Below are 25,788 nucleotides of genomic sequence, written 5' to 3' on the forward strand. Positions count from 1 at the left end.
AGAAATGATGCATGATAGTATGTTGGCACAGAACCATAAACATAAACATCAAATCCATCCATGAAGTGAAGAGGTAAAGTTACAAATAGGAACTTGCTCTAAAAATGGCATGCTTACAAACAGACCAAAGAATAGTCTCTTAGATATTTCCCATAGGATTGAGGAATGCATCTTTTTCATAATACTTACACACATGGAGAACATAAATTATAATAAATGACCATATCATATGTAGCAATAAAGATAGCCAGTAGTAAAAATGCATTTGAAGTAACTGTTGTCCCTACTGAATAGTAGAAAAATATTACTCCCGAGGTGGAATTAGTTGCTTTTTCTTCCAAGCTCTGACAGCAAATTACGCGTAGCTATTCCCAGCATTTATATTCTATTACAATATAATATAGTTATTTGTTCTTGTAGTAGTCTTCCCTCCAGGCTATGAGTCCTTGAGAATAGGGTCTGAATTTATTCATCCTGGGATTTAAAACCCATCCCTGCATCTAGTAGAATGAAGGTTTATTGAATGAATAAATGAATGAATGATTTGATAAGTGACTTTTAACAAAATCTTGGGCGCTATAAAGCATTACAGAAAAGTTAAAAATATCAATTAAGTCCTAAGGGTTTTTGTTATTTTATGAGTGGATTCTTGTCTCCTCTGTCTGGCATTTAAGGCCTTTCTACATTGGCCCTAATCCACCTTCTTAACCTCATCTTCTCTTCTTTTAGTTAGAGCCTCTGTATGAATTACTTGCTCTTTCTGGCATAAGCTCTGTGCTTTCTCATCTCTATGCTTTTACTCAGTAACCTCCAAAAGTTTTAGCTTATGCAGCCCTTGCAATATAAATGAGTATACTTACGTAACACTGTGCTAATGTTTATTGTAAAGCAATCATTAAAAATAGGAGAAAATAGACATTTTAAGCAAATGAGGTAGACATATATAAATAGAAGTTTTAATCTTCTCTTTCTGTACACAATGCATTGTTTTGCACGTACTTCACTTTAAAAATCACTGATTTATATCAGAAGGACAAATCTCAGAGAGTATTTGTGAGAATGAAGTAAATCTGTACATGTAAAGCACTTAGAACAATGTTGGTCATACAGGAAACACAGTAAATGTCAGTGAATTTCGTTAACATCATTATCATCAATGCAGTTTCTTTCCACATACTTATCCTCCAGCTCCACTCCTACAAACCCCCTGAAGGCCAAATTCAAATGTTATCTTTTCAAAGAATTATTTGAATGCATCTCTTAAGTTAGGATTTCTCACTGTAGGAGGTACCAAATCCTACAGAGCTTAGCAAGAAGCCATGGCTAGGAAGCCAAAATAAAGCTGGAACAGTTGAAAAAAAAATTAGGATGGGTTTATGGAAAATGAGGTAAATGAAAAAAGATGTGATTATTAACCCAAAGAAAAGTAAAATACACAAAAAGGAAATATAATACACTATCCGGCTCTATAGTAAACAATGTTTAGATAGACCCAATAATAGAAACACTGACTACTAATTTAACCAAAAACTGTGATATAACCATATGGGAAAGATGCGGCATTATAACAGCCCCCAAATCCTCAACTTTTATTAGCATAAGTCTAAAGAAGATTAATCATGAACTAGAAATTTAGGCATATTACTTTAAAACTTTAGATAAATACCAGAAGAAATTTAAGAACAATAGGGAAAAAGAGAAGATTTTCTTTCTAGAAGCTTCTAGAAAGATAAAAGTAGTTCTGTACCACGAGATCAGCAGTGAGAATGGCATGTGTTGTTCTTTTCAATGGTAGTAGGAGAAATTAAAAAGCAAGGAAGCAATGCCTTCAAAATTCTAAAAGAAACAATTCTATATCCAGTCAAGCTATTCATGTAAAAGCATTTTACAAAATGCAAAGACTCAAGAATTTTTCTCCTATGCAGCAGTCTTTCTCAAGAATTTATCTGAAGATGTGTTCATACAAAAGAAGAGAACAAATAAAAGGGAAGACATAGAATCCAGGAAACTGGAAATTCAACAGTTCTATTGATCAAATCATATTAAAAGTTATTGGTTTTAAGAAGATCAAATCAATAAGAAGGCATTCAGCTGATTTTTGAAATGTTAAAATATTTCTTATGCCTTTAGATTTACAGTTACACTTTTACATCAATCTGAGCATAAAAGAGATTGCAAGAGGTTTTAACTCTTACCTGTAACACAGCAGCAAATAAGTATACTACTACGAAGATTACAGTTAAAGAAGTGTGACCACTTTTCATCAAATGAATAGTGTAGAGGAAAATTAAATGCCCAGGTATCACTAAAAGCAGTAGAACTTGAGCAGACTTATTATTTACTCCTGTAATATAAAATGTAAAAGTTGTTAAAATCATATTTTGGTGAATAATAGGTCACAGTTGTTAAAATTTGAGGATTACTTCTAGTTACTATATTGCATAGAATCACATAAAATTCAATTGCTAAAAATAAATTTTAACTATTTACAATTCACTTAATTTTTAAAAATTCTCCCTATATGTTATATATTAATTAAATAAAAGGTGGTTGATAAAAACTTGCTATGCAGAACACTTGTCAAACTATAATATCTATTATAAAAACAGAGGAAAGACAAAAGAAAAAACATGAAGTTCTTAAAGTACTGAAATGTGTTTTTTTCCCTACATCATTTAATTCCTTTTTATTGATCATTTTAATGACTAAATGACATCTCATGATCTTCTAATAGAGGACCTTTGGTTATGAAATGTTTTAATTCTATTTTTCCTTTAGAATTCTTTCATTGCAATTAAAAGACTGGGCATTTCTGATCCTCATTCAAAAGTTACATTTATTACATTACATTTATTTTCGTCAGAAAAAAAAAGTTGTCAAGAATTTAAAATTGTGGTTTAGGTTTTTGGATATCATATGCCTGGGACATAATAATGTCCTTGTAACTGAGGTTATCCCCTCTCATTCTGCTTGTTTGGGATCAAATGCCTACATTTAGAAAGGTCCAAAAGATTAATATACAAAAGACAGATGGTATATCTGTCTCCCTAAATCACCTAATAGTGCTTTCTTATATGCACAAGGTTCCTCTTTCCTGACTCCTAAAACAAGATATCCCAGAGAAAGAGAAAAGAGAAAAACTATACAAAGTTCCTCAGCAACTGCAGAATTGATCCAAATTCTTTTTTTGTTGTTGTTCACTGAGATTTAGTGAACAAAATCTATTCTAGTATTTAAAATCTATTTAGCTCTCAGAAGTGGAAAACTATGTGATATTCACAAACAAAATATGTATTCAACAAATGTTGCCTGCCTATACTCATAGAGAGCAATAGTTCCTGAAATAAAATATGCAAAAATCCACAAGCACCTACCTGGACCAAAAAAAGTTCTAAGTGGGTAGTAACCACCTTTGGGTTCATCAGGCAGTTCTCCTGGAATGCTGTGTAAATGGAGATAAGTAGAAATCCTGCTAGCCTGAATGGCTACCAAATTACCACCAATACCTGAAACATAAGGAAAAACAAACAAGGTAGTTTTCTTCATATTTTAAATAATGTGCATACATTCAACCAAATACAAGCCTCCTTATGTCACATCCTGGGCCAAGAAAACAAAGAAACAAAGAATTCTTCTGAAATGTTGATTTATTAAATGTTGAGGTAGATATTCCAAAAGCATAAAATCACTGCTGTAAAAGACTCATTCATTATTCTTTCAAATCTAACTCACTGTTTGGTCTGAAAGCAGAGTAAGTAATTTTTAAAAATTACTATCACAACCAAGATATAAAACTAGGTAACAAGATATTTCATGTTTATCATCTTAATGACAGGGAAAACAAGCTAGATTTACTCAAATAGACAAGGCTTGATACGTGTCTTCTCAGGTTACTAAAGAAATGGGTATAAGACACTGAAAAAAATACTCAAGAAAGTCATCTTTTAACCTAGATTATCCTCTCATATACTCAGAGGAAGGGGAGTTGATGCCTAGAAGTAAAATGAATTCCAAAGGGTGGTAAGTGCCCCCAAGGTAAGTTAGGACACCCAAACTCTTTCTCCTTTGACAGATTATGGGAGGAAGAGGTAGTAGTCATAAAAGCAAGTAGGAAGGAAACAACTGAAAATTTCAAATTCTTTAATGCTGAGTGTGGGCTAACATAACCATTTAGAACACCTGGGAACCCTAGACACAAGGGGAGTCTACATTCACGGGTCAACTATTTCTGCAAGCCTCCCCTGGGCACTTGTGAGACAGACTGAGGTAGGATAGAACACTTGAGAGAGCCAACCTCGGTGGCACACAGCAAGAAATCACATCCATTTCTGACTCCCTCTCTCATATGAAACAAAAGCTGCTTGAGGTGATGAAGGAAACACTCCAGCTACCCGACCCCAGGCAAAGATCAGCTGCCACTGGAAGAAGAGTAGAAGCAAAAGCTGTCTGCTGCTGGAGAAGTGGAAGGAACTCTTCCTGCTTAAGACCAATCTGAGTAATTGATTGGTCTTAAGAAACATTGAGAAGGCCTCACCTCTGTGGACCAAATGCATAGGAACTGCCTAAGATTGAGACTAGTGCAAGAGAATCCCAAACCCCATCCCATGCCTTGCACCATGTAACAAGCATCAGCAACCTACCATGAGAAGAGAAGCAAGAGCACAGATAGTTAAGCCTTTCATGCTCCAGGCATACAGCGCTCCAAGCTTCACACAGAGCATAAGGTAGCAGGAGCTCATTGATACATCTGAAGTCAGTGGTGCACTGAAGGTAACTATAACAACCACAAAAACCAGACCCAGCTCAACTACTGATGAGACTCACACAGTCCTCCATACTAATGACCTAATAGAAGAAAACGCCTGCTTTTAAGGCATAAATAATATTTATCTCAATCTCCAATGTTCTTTTATACACAATGTCCAGCATTTGATAAAAAATTTCTGAGACAGTAAAAAGCAATAAAGAAAACAGACTACTGTCAGGAGTTAAGAAGTCAATAGGACCAGACTCAGAGAGGACTCAGGTGTTGAAACTATCTGACAAGAACTTTAAAATTACTATGATTAATATGTTAAAGGATCTAGTGGGAAAGAGGTTACAATATGCATTATTAAAAGATGGGAACATAAATAGGTTAAAAGTAAAGGTACAGAAAAAGATATACCATATAAACACTAGTGAAAAGAAAGCTAGAGTGGCTGTATCAATATCAGAAAGATGAAAAAAAAGACTTTATAACAGGGGATATTACCAGAGAGAAAAACAAACATTGAATAATGGCTGAGGAGGTCAACTCACGAAAAAGACATAACAATCCTAAATGTAGTTGCACCTAAAAATAGATCTTCAGAATACCCACAGGAAAAACTGATGAAACTGAAAACAAAAACCAAAACAAAAACCCCAGACAAGTTGGTATTTATACTTGGAGACTTTATCACTCTTCTCTCATTAACTGGTAGAATACACAGATTTTTAAAAAATCAAAACTATACAGAAGATTTTAACAATAATAACAACCAACTTGATCTACAGGACATTTATAGAACACAACACCCAACAAAAGCAGAATACATATTCTTTACAAATATACTCATGGAACATTCAAGCAGATAGACCATACTATGAGCTATAAAACAAGTCTCAATAAATTTGAAAAAACTGGAACACATAAAGTATGTTTTCTGGCTACAACAGAAAAGATAGATATCTGAGAATTCCCCCAAATGTTGGAAGCAAACAATACACTTCTAAATAACCCACAGGTCAAAAAAGAAATCACAAAGGAAATTTTAAAATATTCTGAATTTAATGAAAATGAAAACACAACATACTGAGATTTGTGCACACAACATATTGAGATAAGTACTGCACATAAAGCAGTCCTTAGAAATTCACAGCATTAAATCTTATATTAGAAAAGAAGAATTATCTATTATCAATGATCTAAGGTTCCCATCTTAAGAACCTAAAAAAATAAAAAAAATTAAACTGAAAGAAAGCATAAAGAAGGAATAAGAAGTATAAGAGCATAAATCAATGAAATAGAAAACAGAAACAATAGAGAAAAGAAATGAAACCAAAAGCTGGTTCTTTGAATAGATCAAGAATAAAAGAAGACACAAATTTCAATATTAAGAATGAAAGAGGAGTCATCACTACAGACAATGCAGGATGAAAAGAATAATATGGTTATACCATGAACAGCTTTATGCCAGAAAATAACAGCTTGGGTGAAATTTTAAAATTCCTTGAAATACACAAACTATAAAAACTCACTTGGCGAGAAATAGATAACATGAATAGCCCTGTATCTATGAAGCAGTAGTTCTCAGCTGGGGGTGATTTTGCCACCAATAATCGACCCCCAATCAAAAAAAAAAGAGATTTGGCAATATCTGGAGACATTTTTGATTGTCGTAATTTGGGATGTTTCATTGGCATCAAGTGGGCAGAGGCCTGAGATGCTGCTAAACAACCCACAGTGCACAGGATGCCCCCCCACAATATGAAATTATCTGGCCCCAAATATCACTAGTGTCAGGATTGAGAAACCCTATATTGAGGAAATTGAATTCATAGTTAAAAACTTATTCATGAAAAAAAACCTTCAGGGCCTGATGCCTTCACTATCTGGAAACTGAGAGAACATGCCTTTAAATAACTTGTGAATTAAAGAAGAAATCATAATAGAAATTTTAAAACATTTGTATTTGAATGGAAATTAAATATTACATACAAAAGCAAGTGGGGGTGCAGCTTAAGCAGTAATGAGAAGCACACTTAAAGTCTTGAACGCATATACTTAAAAAATAAGGAAGACTTACTGACCTAAGCATCCATCTCAATAAGTTGGAAAAGATAGAAATATAAACACAAACTAGAATAAGAAAAGTAATGAAAGAGAAAAAAGTAAGAAGATCAATAAAGCTAAATATCAGTTATCTGAAAAGAAAAGAAGAGTAGGGACAAACAATAGGGAAAAAAAGGAAGTCATAATTCCAATTACTACCAATATTTAAAAAATAAGATTATGAACAACTTTATGCCAATAAACTTGAAAATTTAAATGGGAAAATATTCTAAAATATATATAACTTAACAAAATTAACTCAAGAAGAAATACAAAATCTGAATCATTCTATGACTAAAGAAATTAAATCTAAAATTTTAAATCTTCTTCAAAAGACAACCAGGTCCACATAAGTTGTTTGCTTTGTTGTTGCTGTTGTTTTTTTCAAGTGAGTTCTACCAAATATTTAAGTAACAAATAATAATAAAAAGAATAAATTATAAAATCTTACATTACTTTACATTATAAAGTGTATGAGTAAGTATATCTAACTCACATAATGAGACTAGCATAACTCTGAGTTCAAAATCCAACAATGACAATATGAAAAAGGAAAATTATAAGCCAATCTTATGAATAAAAATAAATGTAAAAAAGATATCAAACTGTTGGCAAACCAAATCCAGCAAAATGTTAAATGTGTAATACACCACAACAAAACTGCATTTATATTAGGAATGTAAGGCTGATTTAATAATTGAAAATAATATAATACAGTACATTAACAAATAAAGGAAGGAAAAAATAATACGATTATATGAATAAATGCAGAAAATTTGATAAAATTCATCATTTTATTATTTATTATTAAAAACTCTTAGCAAACCAGGAATTGAGGGGTACTTTTTTAACCTGATAACTACACATGCACACACGCACGCTACCTGTGAAATCTGTGATATACAAAAGAGGTACTGCAGATCAATAAAGAGTGGTATAGATTTTTCAATAAATAGTACCAAGACAGTTATTAATATGCCAAAAAAATACCATGAAATTGGACCCCTATTCTCCTACTATACACAAAAATCAGTTCCAAGTAGATTAAAGGCATCATGTGGAAGGCAAAATAATTAACATAATTAGTATAGAAACTTATCAAAGTTTTAAGCTCTCATGAAGTTAAAACTCCATCATGATCTCAGCATGATCACTGGTTATATTTTTAAACTACAGCAGAATTATTACCTTGGAATAGCTTCCCTTAATGTCAGAAATGCTTTCTCGCTATCACGACATACTCTATACTTCTATTAAGAGCAAGTCTATCAGCATTTCTTTTAAATTACTTAAATTCCTCACAGACAACTGCACTACTAGAGCTAGTAGAGAGCATTTAAAGATTGTCACATAAATTAATAACATTAATAAAAAACAGATTTCCAACATACTAAATAATTAGAGCTTTCAGTATCCATAAGACCTAATTTCTAAGTGCCTTATTGCTAGAATGAGCTCCACTGATAATAGAAAGTTTGATAGTATGAACAAATTCAGAAGGTTCATCAAAGGACTGCTTTAAAGTCCAACTTCATGTTTTATTAAATTTAGAAATATATGTTTCCAGCAAATGTTTAGCACAGAAGAGATTTCACACCATAGAATATATTTCAAATTATGTCAATAATTCTTTTCGGCATTCCTAAGGGAACCTGAAGTAAAAGTTCATTTTGTTCAAAAGCAAAGCCTTATAATCAACAGCACAGCAGATCTAGTATCTTCCATATATACCTACATATTTTGGCCATCTTCACACATCTCTGCATTTTCACCTCTCCTCCTTTCATGACTCCTTATCAGAACTCACACACAGGAACTGCTCTTTTAGTTTCAAGAAATGCAAAGGGATAAGGGAGATGTGTCTTCCATTTTTTTCTTCTTTTTTTTTTTTTAAGAAGAAATACATGTAAGCCCCTCAGAGTGAAGACCCTTTCCTCTAAATGAGGGCAGGCACATTCACCTCTACCACTTCCTTCCAATGTACGTGTCAGCAACCTGATGAGTGACTTACAAGGTCTGCAAATTTTCTGCTTCCCTTACCCTAGATCATGAGTTCTTAGTGAGGACAAAAATTTGTTCTTGGGGGGAGAAAAAAATTTTTCACTCATTTTATGTATAAAGCACGGATATACATACAGTATAGAAATGGATAAATTGGATATCTGTGATATTAAAATTTCATGGGTGGGAACATTTAGGGGAAAACATGTTTTAAATGGCTCCCTCAGAGGGTCAAAATGAAAAAAAGGTTGAGAAACACTGCCTCGAGTGGAACTTCCCAAACCAGGATGCCTGGAATAGTTTACAGCTGTGTCAAGATACTGACCTTCGAAGCTCTGCAGGGCCAGGATGGTTGCCTCTGGTTCCAAGTGGCCTCCTTCTTCTCCCTAGTGTGCCATCTAATATTACAATTTTCTGTGTGTGCCACGACATGAAACAGGTTGGGAAATCTATCTACCTTCTTGGGACAACTGAGAATGTCATTATAGGTAAGACCCTTCACCTTAGTCTCTCTTCAGGACTCCTTTTCTTACCACATTGAAGTAATAAGGGGTATCCTTTTTTTCCAAGGCTACTTTGTAGCCCATCATTCTGTGGACTTCCTTCTTCACCATCTCTCATGCATCCTCCATCTTTCCTTTTCTATTACTCCTTTGCCTCCTTGTCAATAAACGTATCTATATCCCTCCTACCTTGGAAATTCTTCATTTGGACTCCTAGCTGTAATTCTAATTCTATTCTTTTCATAATCAACCATTTAATAAGAAATCTAAAAGTGCTACTTCCAGGATTTTTATTTTGTACTAAATATTTAATAGATACAGAAATAATATTTATAAAATACATATAAGCTATAAATAACCATATTGCAAAAACACCCATGTACCCATCACCCAGTTTAAGAAAAGGAATACAGCATGACTTTTACATTTGAAGTACCCTATGTGCCCTCCCCAATCCCATGCCCTTCCTCGTCAATCAGAGTAACTATCCTGAATTGTGATTTTCATTCTCTTGTTTTCCATGTTATGACCACATATATATGTATTCCTAAACATGCTTTTGAACTTTATAGAAATGGGATAATTCACATATATTAAGTTCCTAAAATTCATCCTTGTTGTTATGTGAAATGTAATTCTTTAATTTTGATTGTTCATAACGTTCCATCTAAGGCTATGCCTTCATTTATTTAGACATCCTGGCTACACTAACTGAGTTCATCCCTCTTCTAACCAATTGATCTCTAGCTCAACTCTTTCTGTCCACAAAATATTCACTCCTGGGATTGCTAATTTCTTTCAGTATCTAAAGAGGCCCTATCTAAATATTCACTCCGGGCTTTCCTGGTGGCACAGTGGTTAAGAATCCGCCTGCCAATGCAGGGGACAAGGGTTCGATCCCTGGTCCAGGAAGATCCCACATGCCGCGGAGCAACTAAGCCCGTGTGCCACAACTACTGAGCCTGCGCTCTAGAGCCCGTGAGCCACAACTACTGAGCCCGCATGCCACAACTACTGAAGCCCACGCGCCTAGAGCCCGTGCTCAACAAGAGAAGCCACCGCAATGAGAAGCCCGCACACCACAACGAAGAGTAGCACCCACTCGCTGCAACTAGAGAAAGCCTGAGTGCAGCAACAAAGACCCAATGCAGCCAAAAATAAATAAATAAATAAATAAATTTATAAATATTCACTCCTATCTAAAAAGCTTGTAGAATATACCAAAGAGGAGGAAATGCTGAGAAACCAATTTCTATGGTTACACACAGGAGAAATTGTTAAGGAAAGTAATAAACGTTGCCATCACTGCTAGTTTTTTATACAAATAGTAAGAACCATTTTTCTGTTTCTGGTTTTTTTTGCCTTTTTTTAATGCACTTCACCAGTTCCTAAGTATATGAAATGTTTCGGGTATAATCTAAGTTGTGTTATTTAATAAGATAACTTCAAATTCGGTGACACGTACTTTGCAGCAAAACAAAGCATGTTCCTTAACTCATGCATTTATTTATCCAGCAATTACCAAATCTTAACATATTGTTACATGAAATATATTTTTAAAAATGTTACTGGTTCTGAGAGATGTTAATAAGCGTTAAAAGATACCCTCATCGCAGTATCAACACAGATATGCCTTACTTTAAACAAAGTGTGTATTCCTGTATCTAATATAACATAAATTAGTAGCTGTTCATTTTGAAGGAAAATAGTCACAGGCTTTGGGATATCAAGCAGATCTGGGTTTAAATCACCATTTGCTAGATATGAGACCTTATCTTTATTTGAGGATTAAATAACATAACATGCATAAAAGACCTAAAAGTAATCTGCCACAGAGTAGGTACTCACTAAATAGCAAATGATGGGGACTTCCCTGGTGGTACAGTGGGTAAGACTCTGCGCTCCCAATGCAGGGGGCCTGGGTTCGATCCCTGGTGGGGAACTAGATCCCGCATGCATGCCACAACTAAGAGTTTGCATGCAGCAACTAAAGAAGTCCGCATACCTCAACTAAGAAGCCCACATGCCGCAACTAAGAGTCCGCATGTTGCAACTAAAGATCCTGCACGCCACAACAAAGACCCAGCGCAGCCAAAATAAATTAATAAATAATAAATAAGTAAATGAATGTGAAAAAAATAGCAGATGATGATGATGGTGATAAAACAGGGAGGGGTCTTTTAAATAGTACAACTCAGCACACTTAAAACGAAATTCAATTCTCAGAAGTTACACCTTTTTTGAGAAGCATGGAGTGAATTTTCTCAATCAATGTTTTTAAAGAGCATAATGTAATATAAGATGTGTTCACTGTGATACCCAACTAAGAGGTTTACTTACTGAGATAGAAAAAAGATTTTACCACTATGCCATGCCATGCACAGACTTCCAATGAGGGCACTTTAGCAAACTGTTTCTTGTAAAAGGCAAAATAACAGAGATACTCACTAAAATCTTACTAATAACCGGGTTGTAATTTAAGTTAAATTTCTCACTGAGATGCTGGGCAATACAGTTCTAACAGTCATTGTTGGGTAATATTCATGCTAGTAAATTCATCAAGTAATAGTCACTGAAGAGGATTCAGACAGGGGGAAAGAAAGTGATAGTTATTCCAGGCAGTGAAAATTAGATCTCTGTATGGCCACAATGCAAGAAGCAAGTCGCAATGATAAAGGATAAAGTTGTGTGCGTCCAAGAGCATATAGAGAGAGCCTTGATAGCTAGGCAGAAGAGTTCTAATTTAATTTGACAGGTAGGAGGAAACCACTGTCAAGTTCATCATCTTAAAACTAATGTAATACAAACAATGTTTAAGGTAGACCCGTCTACTAGTGACGTTCAATTTGCATTGAATAGGGAGTGAGTCAGGAAGCCTACTTTATTACTTGAATGATGGTTGAACTGAGACATTAGTAGACTACAGTAGTAAGACATACTTGTTATATAAATAAATGAACAAGTGAATTATGCTAATGTACAAATAGACAAGATTTGGTCATTATCTATTCAAAGAGAATGAAAGAGCCAGGTTGAATCAAATGGGTCCATGATGTTAAAGGCAGGTGATGGGGAGAATGGTGGTACCAGGAAAACTGGGAGGGGCATCTCTAGGGGAAATTTGTTCAGGTACCCCAAAATTAAAATGTTCAGTAAAACTTTTAGATATGAAATTAGATTTCAGAGAAGTTGCCTTTGTATAACATATTTTCTTATCCATAAATATACAAAAGTAATTTATATTAAATGTGTCATATATCCTGTGATACGGTTTTCCCCAGGTAGCATTATTTTAAATTATCTTGGCTTAGGCTATACGGAAATCCAATTTAATGACTGTCAGCCCAAAAGCCAGTAGGACTGGATTAAATTTGTCTTTTTAAATGGAATTCATATAAAAACCCCTGTGAATTTAAGTATTATAATTCCCATTTTATAGATAAGAAAAAATACAAGGCAGATTTGAAAGGGATCAGCAGAGGAGTGATAGATTTTAATGGAGTGAATTGACTCCAGCAATGCTTAAACCTAGCTAACTCTAATTTAGCCACGAAAATTGACAGGCATAGCAACACAGCAGCACAAGAAAGCAGGTAAGCCCAAAGTTAATGATAATATGGAATTGGAATATCCTATTTTGCCACAGGAATCTTAAAAATCAGGTATGTCTGATTCTCAAACTAATATCTAGAGATAAGATTAAGCGAGAGTTCTTTTCAAAAATGTGTTCTGCATACTGAGAACATACAGTGTAGTTTCCACCATGAGCAACAACCTGGCACTGAAAATCAAATGAATAGAATGGGAAGATAGACCTCTTAAAATCTGAACTCAGAGGTTCCTGTTCGTACCTAAGAATATAGAGAGATAGGATATCATTATGAAACAGTATATCTAATTCTTACCATTAATAACTGGTGTGTAAACAACAATCCCAGCCAAGTTTGGATCAGATACAGTTGTGTCCAGAATAAGGCCCCCAATGCTGAAAGAAACAAAAGCATACAATTTAGGGAAGGGGAAAGGAAATGTACTAATTTGAAGTTGTTCTTTATATACAAACACCCCTACTTTTAAACATAAAATATTTAGACATTTAAAAAATTGAGTAAAAAGAAAAAATATTCAAGGTAAAAATCACTGTCAAAAGCAAAATGTTGGGGCTTCCCTGGTGGCGCAGTGGTTGAGAATCTGCCTGCTAATGCAGGGGACACGGGTTCGAGCCCTGGTCTGGGAAGATCCCACATGCCACGGAGCAGCTGGGCCCGTGAGCCACAACTACTGAGCCTGCACGTCTGGAGCCTGTGCCCCGCGACGGGAGGGGCCGCGATAGTGAAAGGCCCGCGCACCGTGATGAAGAGTGGCCCCCACTTGCCTCAACTAGAGAAAGCCCTCGCATGAACCGAAGACCCAACACAGCCAAAAATAAAAAAATAAAATAAAATAAATAAAATTTAAAAAGTAGCTATAAAAAAGAAAAGTGCTTTTAAAAAAAAAAAAAAAAGCAAAATGTTGAAAACAAAACATGGCATAAGCTGTAGCCCCACGTTTCAGGGCTCTCCTTCTGGTCTACATGTTTACATACGTTACATGTAAAAAGGAAAAAAGCATATAATTTAAGTACATTAAAATGTCTGGAAGGACATGTAAGAAATTATTAACAATGTCCACCCCTAGGGATGACACTGACAGGAGACTCATGGTCATTTTATATCCTTCTGTACTTATTAGGTTTTTAAAAACCATGTGCATTTATTACCCTTATAATTTAAAAAAATGTTTAAAGAGTATCTTTTCATATTTGAAGTAAGCAAGCCATTAAAGAGATGACTTTTATTGTGTTAAAACTAGATACAGTAGATTACAGTGTCTGACCATTGGTAAATTAAAACAATGAGTTGCAGCCATAGAAAGAGCTGATCTGAAGAACAGAGGTCTGGAAAAATAACATATAGCTATACAGTGGCAAGATATACACTCTCAGTGTCTCAATGGAGCTTGGAGATTTTTTGTTTGTTTGTTTCCAAGACCATTATCAATTGGTTAACTTCAGTCTGTTGGTCTACATACTATAAAACAGTGTCAGTCCCAGTATTTCATGGGATCTTGTTGCCAAATCTTCCAGGAAAATGCAATTCACATTACAGAAAAATGAACTATATGCTGTCACAGAACAGGGTTTATGGTCAAAGTGTCAGATCAAATGTTCTTACCACTACCTGAGAGTTAATATTAGGAAATTATTAAATCTTTACTATTTTAATTCTTTAATAATATAAATGAATGGCTAAATATGCCTAAACTGCTAGGAGTTCCCATTAAAAGGTATACTATAAAGTCTAAAAACAGTCATCCTTAGAAATATTTTACTACGTAATTTAAAAAAATATGTATTTTATAGAATAAACTAGTTACATGTCAAAGAATAAATCTCCCTGCCCAAACACACAGATCATGCTGTGTATATAACATGAACACTTGCTAAAATACATTTTTAAATATTTTTATTACCCAGGTGATAAAAACTTATCATAGAAAAATTAGAAAATACAAACAAAGAGAAGAAAATAAAAATCAACCGTAGTTACATCACTCAGGGTTATACTGCTACCATGTTGATATGTAGCCTCCCAGACATTTTTAAACATGTATATATAAATATTTTTAAAAATAAATTTATTTATTTTTGGCTGTGTTGGGCCTTTGTTGCTGCACGCTTTCTTTTTTGTTGCTGGGCTTTCTCTAGTTGAGGTGAGCGGGGCTACTCTTCGTTGCGGTGCGCGGGCTTCTCACTGTGGTGGCTTCTCTTGCTATGGAGCACGGGCTCCAGGCTCATGAGCTTCAGTAGTTATGGCACGTGGGCTCAGTAGTTGTGGCTCGCGGGCTCTAGAGAGCAGGCTCAGTAGTTGTGGCGCACAGGCTTAGTTGCTCCGTGGCCTGTGGGATCTTCCCAGACCAGGGCTTGAACTTGTGTCCCCTGCATTGGCAGGTGGATTCTTAACCACTGTGCCACCAGGGAAGTCCAAAACATGTATATTTTTAAAAATAAAAACTCAAACTCTAAAAGTAGTTTTCTTCACTTTTATTAAATTTTATTTTATTTTTTAAACAGTTTTTTAAAATTATTTATTTATTTATTTATTCTTGGCTGTGTTGGATCTTCGTTTCTGTGCGAGGGCTTTCTCTAGTTGCGGCAAGCGGGGACCACTCTTCATCGCGGTGCGTGGGCCTCTCACTGTCGCGGCCTCTCTTGTTGCGGAGCACAGGCTCCAGACGCGCAGGCTCAGTAGCTGTGGCTCACGGGCCTAGTTGCTCCACGGCATGTGGGATCTTCCCAGGCCAGGGCCCAAACCTGCGTCCCCCGCATTGGCAGGCAGACTCTCAACCACTGCGCCACCAGGGAAGCCCTTAAATTTTATTTTTATCAAACAAACATACGTGCATCATTTAAAAGGCGAAAGTACCACAAAGCTTATAAAATAGCCCCTAGCCCTAACACCACATCCTGCTCTCCACTAGCAATTCTTTTTAACTTCCTTAACTGTTTCTTCTGGCATTTAATCCTCTATTTCTAAACAGCATGTTTATACTGCTATTTCTTGATTTTTAATTTTAGACATTTACCTAATGACGTCCACTATGGCAGGTGAGCATTTAGTCTCTCTTACCCTTCCCTCCCCACTTTAGTCCCTTCACAGTTCCCTTCCTTCCTCTATCCTGCCAATCTGGTTATATTATAATTTTTGGTGAAATATTTAGGTTTTACTTTATTTTAACAATGAAATCATTATTCACAACTGGGCCACAGAGTGTGTTATGAGATCTCCCCATTTGTACTGTTTTGCCTTGTCTCATATTTTTCTTAATATTTTAGGTACTTATTACTAATTCAGAATCAAATTTGTAACAAAGTTAATGAATGGCCTCTGAATACAAACTCATCAGGTAACCAATCAGTTCCCCTTTTTTTTCCTTAGAGACATTCCTTCTTAAGGTCACTGTCTTGCCAACCTGGACAGTTGCTCTGTAGGTCTGATGCTCAGCTGTCATTCTGTACCTTCCCTTCACCTCCCCACGATGGGCCTTGGTTTATGTACTATGACCAGGTCCCAACATTTCATGGGATCCTGTTGCCCAAATCCTCCAGGAAAACACAATCTACATCATAGAAAAATGAACCACATGCTGTCACAGGTTTCCTCATTCCCATGTAATCTTCTTTCTTGATTATTTCCTCATTTTGATAGACATCTTCTCTCAGCTTTTATATGAGAGGGTATACGGGAAATAAATTTTTTGAATTCCTGCATGTCTGAAAGCTTCTTGAGTCTACCCTTATGTTTGCTTGATACAGTGAGCACGTTTTATGTTCAAAACAATTTTCCCTCAGAATTTTGAGGGAATCACTTGGTGTTGAAGCTGGACATCATTCCAATTCCCAATCCCTTATATGCAACTGGACTTTTCTCTCTGGAAGCTTTTGGGATTTATGATAATGTGCTTTGCTTGGGGTCCCTCCTACTCATTGTGCGAGGTACTCAGGGGGCCTTTTAAATCTGGAAGCCCATGTTTTTCAATTCTGGGGAATTTTATTGTATTATTTCTTTGATAATTTCCTCTCCTTACTATTTGCTCCAATTGTCCACCTCTTTGCTTTCTGATCTACTTTCCAGGATAGTTCCTCAACTCTACCCTCAAGATTTTTCTTCTGATTCTTTTTGTTTCTACTGTTTATAGATTTTTAAATTCCCAAGAGCTCTTCCAATTTTTCAAATCCTCCTTATTAGAGCATTCTGTTCTTACATTGTAGATGCCATAACTTCTCTAATTTCTCTGAGGATACTGGTGATCGTTTTTTGAGACTTTTCAACTATGCTTGCAGTTTTGGGGGAACGATTTTTTTTTTTTTTTTTTTGTCTCTGTCATGTTAAAAGCCTTAATCAAATGTCTGGCGACCGTTTACTGTCTGCTCCTCCTTAAGGGACACTGCAAAGCATATCTGGAGCTCTCTGTGCACAAGGGCAGAACTTGTCAGCAGGCGGGCCTCACTGAAGAATGATCAGATGGGCATGTAGCTCTTTCACTAAAGGACCCACAGGGTCAGTTTTTGCAGGTTTTTCTTTTGAGCTGATGAGTTTCCCCAGAAAGGAATTATCTAATTTTTTGCCTGGGGGTAAAAGCCAGAGTGCCAGCATTCTATGAGAAAAGAAAAGGAAGTGGGATCAGGTTTTCATTGTTCAGCATGTAGACTTTTCCTTAATCCTTGTTTTTTATACAGTGTTTAATCCACAGCCTCACTGGTGCAGGTGATTCTAAATCCAGAGGCTCTATGATTCAGCCTCTCCAGAGTTAATTTTTGTCTTCTATAGAATGGGAGGGGGCAGTCACCTGGGTGGTCAAGCTAGCAAACGGCTTTTAGGATCTAACTGCTTCTTACTTTAACTTTCAACCAATCTCCTTCATTTCAGCTTTCAGAAGTTCTTAGTGCCTCTAAATCCTCCACCTTTTGGGGTTTCTGAGGCTCAGTTCAGCTTGCTTCTTATCGGTGTTCCCTTTTCCTGCAGGCAGTTAGGTTTTAGCTTTTTTCATTCTGATAGTTCAGTTAACAACCATAGAACCGATTTCTATCTTACTGATTTTGTTAAATCTTTCACCTACTGTCCTCCCTGCTCCCCTTCTGTTTTTGTGGTTGTATAGCTTTTTTATTCTTTTACTGTCATTTTAATAGCTTCAGTAAGGAAGAAGATAAACGTGTCAATCTACCATCTTTAATAGGAAATTCATACTTTTTTCTAGCTTTCTCCTTTCACCAAATGTATAACGAACACTGTTCCACATCAAAGGAATGTTACAGTGTTACTCTTAATGGCTGACTAATATTCCATTTTGTGACTATGCCACAATTTATTCAATCAACATCTGATTGCTAGACATCTAAGGTGTTCTCCCTCTCTTTTTTGTTATTAAAAATTCCACTGTGATGAAGATCCTTACAACTTAATCATTTGCATAGATCCATAATTATATCTTTAAGTCCTGTCAGAGTCCTAGAAGTGGCGTAGTCAAATGGTATGTACATTTCTAAGGTTTTCTGATACTTATCTGAGCAACTTACTGTTCAAAATAAGTAGTGTCCTTGTCAGGTTAAAACTCACACAGACAAAGACAAACACCACTAAATTTTAATCATCAATCTGGTAAGGATTTGGTTGGGGAAAAGTTTGAAACTGGTAGCAAATGAGGTTCCATACATCCACTGATTTCAATAACTCTTGTCACTATATCCCTATTACTTGGGATAATAAAGAACTGACTGTATAAAATGACTGACCTAAGAAATAAAAACAGGCAATTGGTTTGTTTTAATATATACATAGATACATGCATATAGAATAACTGCCCCACACACGCACACACAAACACACACTTTAATACTAACCTACTTATAACCATAGCTGTTATCACAGGCTCCCAGCCTGAGTGGAGAACCGTTCTTGTGGCTGGATGTTTGGCAGCTATTATAATCCAGATAGGAGTTAGAGCCAAGAAAAAGACACCAACTAATGGAGGAATGTAGTAATAGGTCTCTAAAATTCAAAAAGAGACAACATTTCAATCTCTCTTATAACCATGTAGCAAATGTAAGTATTAAAAGTTTACCAGAAGATATGTTATCAAACATACTCATGCTATATACTTTTTATAAATGTCAAACAAACTGAAAACTATAGATAAGGTAAAAATGTTAAATAATGTAACTGAAAACTAATACATTAATTCAACATTTATTGAAATAGTTATGTGACCTGGATGTGAACAACAACAGTAATAATAACAAGAATAACAACAGTAAAAAAATCTAACATTACTTGGCTCCTACCATTTGCCAAATATTGTGCTAAATGCTTTATGTTCATTGTCTCACTTAATTGTCCTCACAAGTATGAGGTAGAAACTCATTCCTACCTTATGAAGAAACTGAGGCTTAGGAGCTTAAGAGCACCACTAAGAAATAGCAAGAATTGGGAGAAAATGACATCTGTCTGACACTGAAGTTAGTGCTCTTAACTCCAAACTATAAAGTCTAATAGGACATTGTTTTTACCCATCAGGATCTTATAGCACAAGCATTCCATGGAATATTGGCCAATGGATTGATAATAGATATCCTCCTAATTCTGAATAGTGTTCCAATAACCAAAATGAAATTGAAATACTAGGTTTAATAAAGATAAACAGATTTCTTCACTGCAAAATTACTCAGAACATTTAATATGCAAAGACAGAATATAGTATACTATATTAACCAGAGTTTGGCCAGACTACTTAGTTTCACATCTGATGTTACAACTTACCTTGGACGAGAAATTTAACTTCTAAAAAGAAAAACAAATATCGTATATTAACGCATATATGTGGAACCTAGAAAAATGGTACAGATGAACCGGTTTGCAGGGCAGAAATAGAGTCACAGATGTAGAGAACAAACATATGGACACCAAGGGGGGAAAATGGCAGGGGGGTGGGGGTGGTGTGATAAATTGGGAGATTGGGATTGATATGTACACACTAATATGTATAAAATAGATAACTAATAAGAACCTGCTGTGTAAAATAATAAATAAAATTTTAAAAAAAAATTTAACTTTTATAAATTTATATTTCCTTATCTATAAAATGGTAAAAATTATTATAACTATTTCATGGTGTTATTGTGAGTCTTAAGAGAATTAACACATGTAATTTAACTAGAATAGCACCCAGGCACATAGTTAACATTTACTGAACACTTACTAGCATCATAATCATCATTGCCATTGTTATTAACATCTTTCTATTTGTGACATACTCAGATAACAGAGTGCCAGGATTTTTTTTTATACCTCTCTGTGACAGATTGTCTTACTTGATCACAATTATTCATTCTCTCCCCTTTCTTGTTAATGCTTTCCTATAGAGAGAGTTTGGGAAAGCTTATTGACTTTGTGCTTGGCTATTTGTCTTGCTTTGTAGACATGATGTATGCCATCTCTGAGCAAAATATGAAATGTGCTTTTGGAAATTACTAGAAGATTTATAAATATATGTAGATAGATAGATAATAAACTGTTTTCAGACACTGACAACCGGTATTGCAGGACTGCGATGCCTGAGAGAGGGGAAAGAAATGAGATAAGCCCTACAATAGCCTGGGCTTTCTTACTAAAGGCACATTCCAGACCACAGCTCAGGAAGGGAGAATTTCAGCAGAGTGAGTCTAAGGCAGCAGGAATTTACAGGGAAGAATACTGGAGAAGAGGAAGCTATTAGAGAGGGAGCCTGCAAACTGAATACCAAGCCATGCATGCATAGGGTGAATTCCACAAGGCTAAGCCAAGACAATTGGGGAGTTGTAAACTAAAAAAATTCCCAGAGTGTACAAAGGGCTAGAAGTCATTTGAGATCTAACCCCCTAGAGAGGAGTGCCTCTTTGAAAACTGAGAACATTCACTGGAGACCAGAGAAGGGACACTTCTTAGTAGTAGGGCTAGCCCTAGTGTAATGTCTACTCTAGATCTATTCCACAATGCAGAGTACTAGCCACTATATAATCACAGCTAGATCTAGTGCAGTGAAGCTTAAAACCAAGCCCCGTAAGGCTCAAACTAATCCACAAACAGCTGCCTACAAGAACAAAGTCCATGAAAACTATAAGATGCTGATGAAAGAAACTGAAGACGACACAAACAGATGGAAAGATATACTGTGTTCTTGGATTGGAAGAATCAATATTGTTAAAATGACCATGCCACCCAAGGCAATCTACAGATTCAACACAATCCCTATCAAATTACCAATAGCATTTTCCACAGAACTAGAACAAAAAATTTTTTAATTTGTATGGAAACACAAAAGACCCCAAATAGCCAAAGCAATCCTGAGAAGGAAGAGCGAAGCTGGAAAAATCACACTCCCTGACTTCAGACTATACTACAAAGCTACAGTAATCAAAAAAGTATGGTTCCAGCACAAAAACAGGCATATAGATCAACGGAACAGAATAGAAAGCCCAGAAATAAAACCACGCACTTATGGTCAATTAATCTACAACAAAGGAGGCAAGAATATACAATAGAGAAGAGACAGTGTTTTCAATAAGTGGTGCTGCGGAAACTGGACAGCTACATGTAAAAGAATGAAATTAGAACATTCTCTAACACCACATACAAAAACAAACTCAAATGGATTAAAGACCTAAATGTAAGACTGGATACTATAAATCTCCTAGAGGAAAACGTAGGCAGAACACTCTTTGACATAAACTGCAGCAATATTTTTTTGGCTCTGTCTCCTAGAGTAATGGAAACAAAAACAAAAATAAACAAATGGGACCTATTAAACTTAAAAGGTTTTGCACAGCAAAGGACACCATAAACAAAACAAAAAGACAACCCACAGAATGGGAGAAAATATTTGCAAATGATGCGACTGACAAGGGATTAATTTCCAAAATATACAAACAGCTCGTATAGCTTAATACCCAAAAAACAAACAACCCAACCAAAATATGGTTAGAAGACCTAAATAAAAATTTCTCCAAAGAAGACATACAAATGGCCAACAGGCACATGAAAAGATGCCCAACATCGCTAGTTATTAGAGAAATGCAAATCAAAACTACAATGAGTTATCACCTCACACCAGTCAGAATGGCCATCAATAAAAAGTCTACAAATAATAAATGCTGGAGAGGGTGTGGAGAAAAAGGAACCCTCCTACACTGTTGGTGGGAATGTAAATTGGTACAGTCACTATGGAGAACAGTATGGAGATTCCTTAAAAAACTAAAAGTAGAGTTACCATATGATCCAGCAATCCCACTCCTGGACATATATCTGGAGAAAACCATAATTCGAACAGGTACATGCACCCTCAATGTTCATTGCAGCACTATTTACAATAGCCAAAACATGGAATCAACCTAAATGTCCATCAACAGATGAATGGATAAAGAAGATATGCAATGGAATATTACCCAACCATAAAAAAGAATGAAATAATGTCATTTGCAGCAACATGGATGGATCTAGAGATTATCATACTAAGTGAAGTAAATCAGAGAAAGACAAATATCATACTATATCACTTATATGTGGAATCTAAAAAAATGATACAAATGAGCTTATTCACAAAACATAAGTAGACTCACAGACACAGGAAACAAACTTATGGTTACCAAAGGGGATGGAGGGGGGAGGGGTGGGGGGGACGGGGGGGAGAGATAAATTAGGAGTTTGGGATTAACATATACACACTATTATATATAAAACAGGTAAACAACAAAGACCTACTGTATAGCACTGGGAACTATACTCAATATCTTGTAATAACCTAGAATGGAAAAGAATCTGAAAAAGAGCATATATATATATATATATATGTATGTATATGTATAACTGAATCACTTTGCTGTACACTTGAAACTAACACAACATTATAAATTAACTATACTTCAACTTTTTAAAAAAGCAAAAGAACAAATACTCTGTAAGGAAAAAAACAGTAAAGCACTTAACATGACATTCACAATGTCTAACATCCAACCAAAAATTATTTTTTATAGTTTGAAATTATATTTGGTTGCATTTATAAACTTAGTTAAATACCCTGAAATATTCTATTTACTTTAGACATTTCACTTATCTCACAAAAGTTTCCTAGTATTTAAAGTAATCTTTCTAAATCTAATAAATTATATGTACAAATATGGTTAGTCTTATGTTTTCATAAATATTCATACAATGTATATAAATGTGATAAGATTTCTATTTAACAATCACAAGAATAAATTAATTACATAATTATTACTTTTAAAATGGACATGTTACTGTAATGGGCTAAGTAACAAGTATATTTAAAAATGTGTACTGCCTCTTTAGCATAAAATCATTCATACCATAAATTTGATTCTCAAATATTTTTATACTTAGTTCTAAATCTCCCTAGGGTTAAAAGTTGCCTACCCATTCCTGAAACAGTTGCATTATCCCAAGACATTTTTGGTAATACCATTTTAGCTGATCAAGCTTTTATTATTGTCAGACATCTCAGCCAGGACACTCCTGCATTTTTCTCAAGGACTCTAATACATATTTTGTATGGTAGGGAATTCATAACTTAAACACAGAGTTGATCTCACAGTCTTTGTAGCCTACAGCCTTAGATTTAAGTTAAATGTTACTAAATTTTTCTGACATCTCACAAAATTCTTCAACTGTTATTCACACCCTTCTCTTGGACTGAGTTTTATATTTTATCATTTTAACATATTTAAAGATCTCCTCACCTATGATTAAGATGTTTAAATTAGATAGAAACTCAATTTTTTTCAAATCAGGTAGGAACAATTACTATAAATATTAAAATAATACCCAAACAAATTTTACACTCATGGCTTTAGCTGGATTTGCCATCACATCTTCAAAATAATTATGCTAACAAAATTCATTTAAATATTTCCTTCCATTTAAAGGAACATGACTAGTGCTACATATAGAGTCATTTTCTCCATAGCTTTTTAAAAGATGAAAAACTTTTATTGGAAAATCCTTCCAGTTCTCCTTGCTAAACCATTAGATAGGGAGAAATAACATTCCAATTAGGAAGCATTCTTACCTCCTAAAACAACTAAGGTTACCAACAATCTCTTTATAGACTCAAACAGCAAACTAAACGCATTAAAACCCACTAAACACAACAGAAAAGAACTATTCTGCTAGGTTGTCTTAGTATTTCATCTTCAGGTCAAGAGAGGAGCACCATGCCAGGCTTTTAATTTATTCTCAACATCACATCTCTGGAAGGACATCTTAAGTTGAAGAAAACACTCACCATCCTAACTCCAGAATCATTGACCTGAATTGTCAAAGAGGGGGAAAATTTTCTCAGGAAAGAAATAAAAAATAATGAGTGGGCAGTTCCTCAAAAAGTTAAAGAGTTATCATATGATCTAGAAATTCCACTCCTAGGTATATACCAATAGAATTGAAAACATATGTTCACACAAAAACATATACGACAATGTTCAAAGCAGCATTATTCATAATAGCCAAAAAGTGGGTGTAACCCAAATGTCCAACTAATGGTAAATGGATAAACAAAATGTGATATATCCATACAATGGAATATTATTCATCCATATTATTAACCCATACAATGAAATATTATTCAGTACTGCATGGTATTCAGTACTGATTTATGCTAAAGCATGAACCTTGAAAACATACTAATTGAAGGAAACCGGATATAAAAGTTCACATATTGTATGATTCCATTTTTTGAAATGTCTAAAATAGGCAAATCCATAAAGACAGAAACTAGATTAGTGGTTGCCAGTGCTGTGGGGAGGGTGGAATGGGGAGTGACTGCTAAAGTTTCTTTCTGGGGTGATGAAAATGGTCTGGAATGAGATAATAGGTTTCACAATCTTATAACTATGCCAAAACTACTGAATTATACACTTTTAAAAGGTGAATTGTATGATATAATTGAATTATAGCTCAATTTTTAAAAGTTCCAACGATGAAAAAAAAGGAGGGAGTACTATATTCTTTAAAAATGTCAACGTTATAAAAGATAAAGAACATACATATATTCATACAGACAGATGGAGAGAATAAAAGATAAAGTAAATGGGGTAAAATGTTAACATTTGGTGAACATGGGTACAGGGTATACAGGGTTTTTTGTACTATTTTATTTTTGCAACTATTCTATAAGTTTAAAATTATCTCCAAATAAAATTTTTTAACATTAAAAAAAAAGAATGGGAAAACCATGGTAAAATCAAAATATCTAAAATGATTTACTGCAAATGTATTGTATTTCAATTTCCTGCAAATCTAACATGCCCACTCCCACCAAATTAAATCATATGTTTAATTGTATAGGACCCTCTTCCCTTTTCCCTGGCTAAATTCTAATCCAATGGTTAGGTGGAAATTACAAATATACAAAAAGGGAAAGGTGCTAAAATATTCCTCTTTTTAGGATATATTGGTGTTTTATAGATAATTAAAGAATTACTTTTAGAAAACCACTAATGACACAATCAGTAAGAGAAACTGGTTGATTAAAAGCCAACCATGAACTTCTGCATTAATATCAAAACCTAAAAGTGTCTGCCTTCTAAATCAAATACATTTAAATGACCCTAGTCAAAATAATATTTTGTATTAATTTCTGGGTATATCATCTTGTGTAATGTGGTAGGCTGAATAATGGTCCTCAAAGACATCCATATCCTAATCTCTAGAACCAGGGAATGTTACCTTCTATGCCAAAAGGGGCTTTGCAGATGTGATTAAGTCAAGGATTTGAAATAGGGAGATTATCCTGGATTATATGAGTAAGCCCTAAAGTAATCACAGGTGTGTACTTATAGGCAGG

At 34.9% G+C, this 25,788-nt stretch overlaps 1 protein-coding gene across 2 annotated transcripts in view; it reads right to left on the reverse strand.

Annotated features, from left to right (window-relative positions):
• SLC41A2 (solute carrier family 41 member 2) overlaps positions 1-25,788 on the reverse strand; it is a 130,908-nt gene that overhangs the window by 29,223 nt on the left and 75,897 nt on the right. For both annotated transcript variants that reach the window (XM_059934812.1, XM_059934813.1), the window contains 4 exons: positions 18,800-18,947; positions 13,266-13,345; positions 3,375-3,506; positions 2,196-2,344 (listed from right to left, as the gene is read on the reverse strand). In XM_059934812.1, the coding sequence (XP_059790795.1) occupies positions 2,196-2,344; positions 3,375-3,506; positions 13,266-13,345; positions 18,800-18,947 (509 nt within the window). The remainder of the gene's footprint in view (positions 1-2,195; positions 2,345-3,374; positions 3,507-13,265; positions 13,346-18,799; positions 18,948-25,788) is intronic.

Source organism: Balaenoptera ricei, chromosome 10, assembly GCF_028023285.1.
Source record: "Balaenoptera ricei isolate mBalRic1 chromosome 10, mBalRic1.hap2, whole genome shotgun sequence".
Taxonomy (NCBI): Eukaryota; Metazoa; Chordata; class Mammalia; order Artiodactyla; family Balaenopteridae; genus Balaenoptera; species Balaenoptera ricei.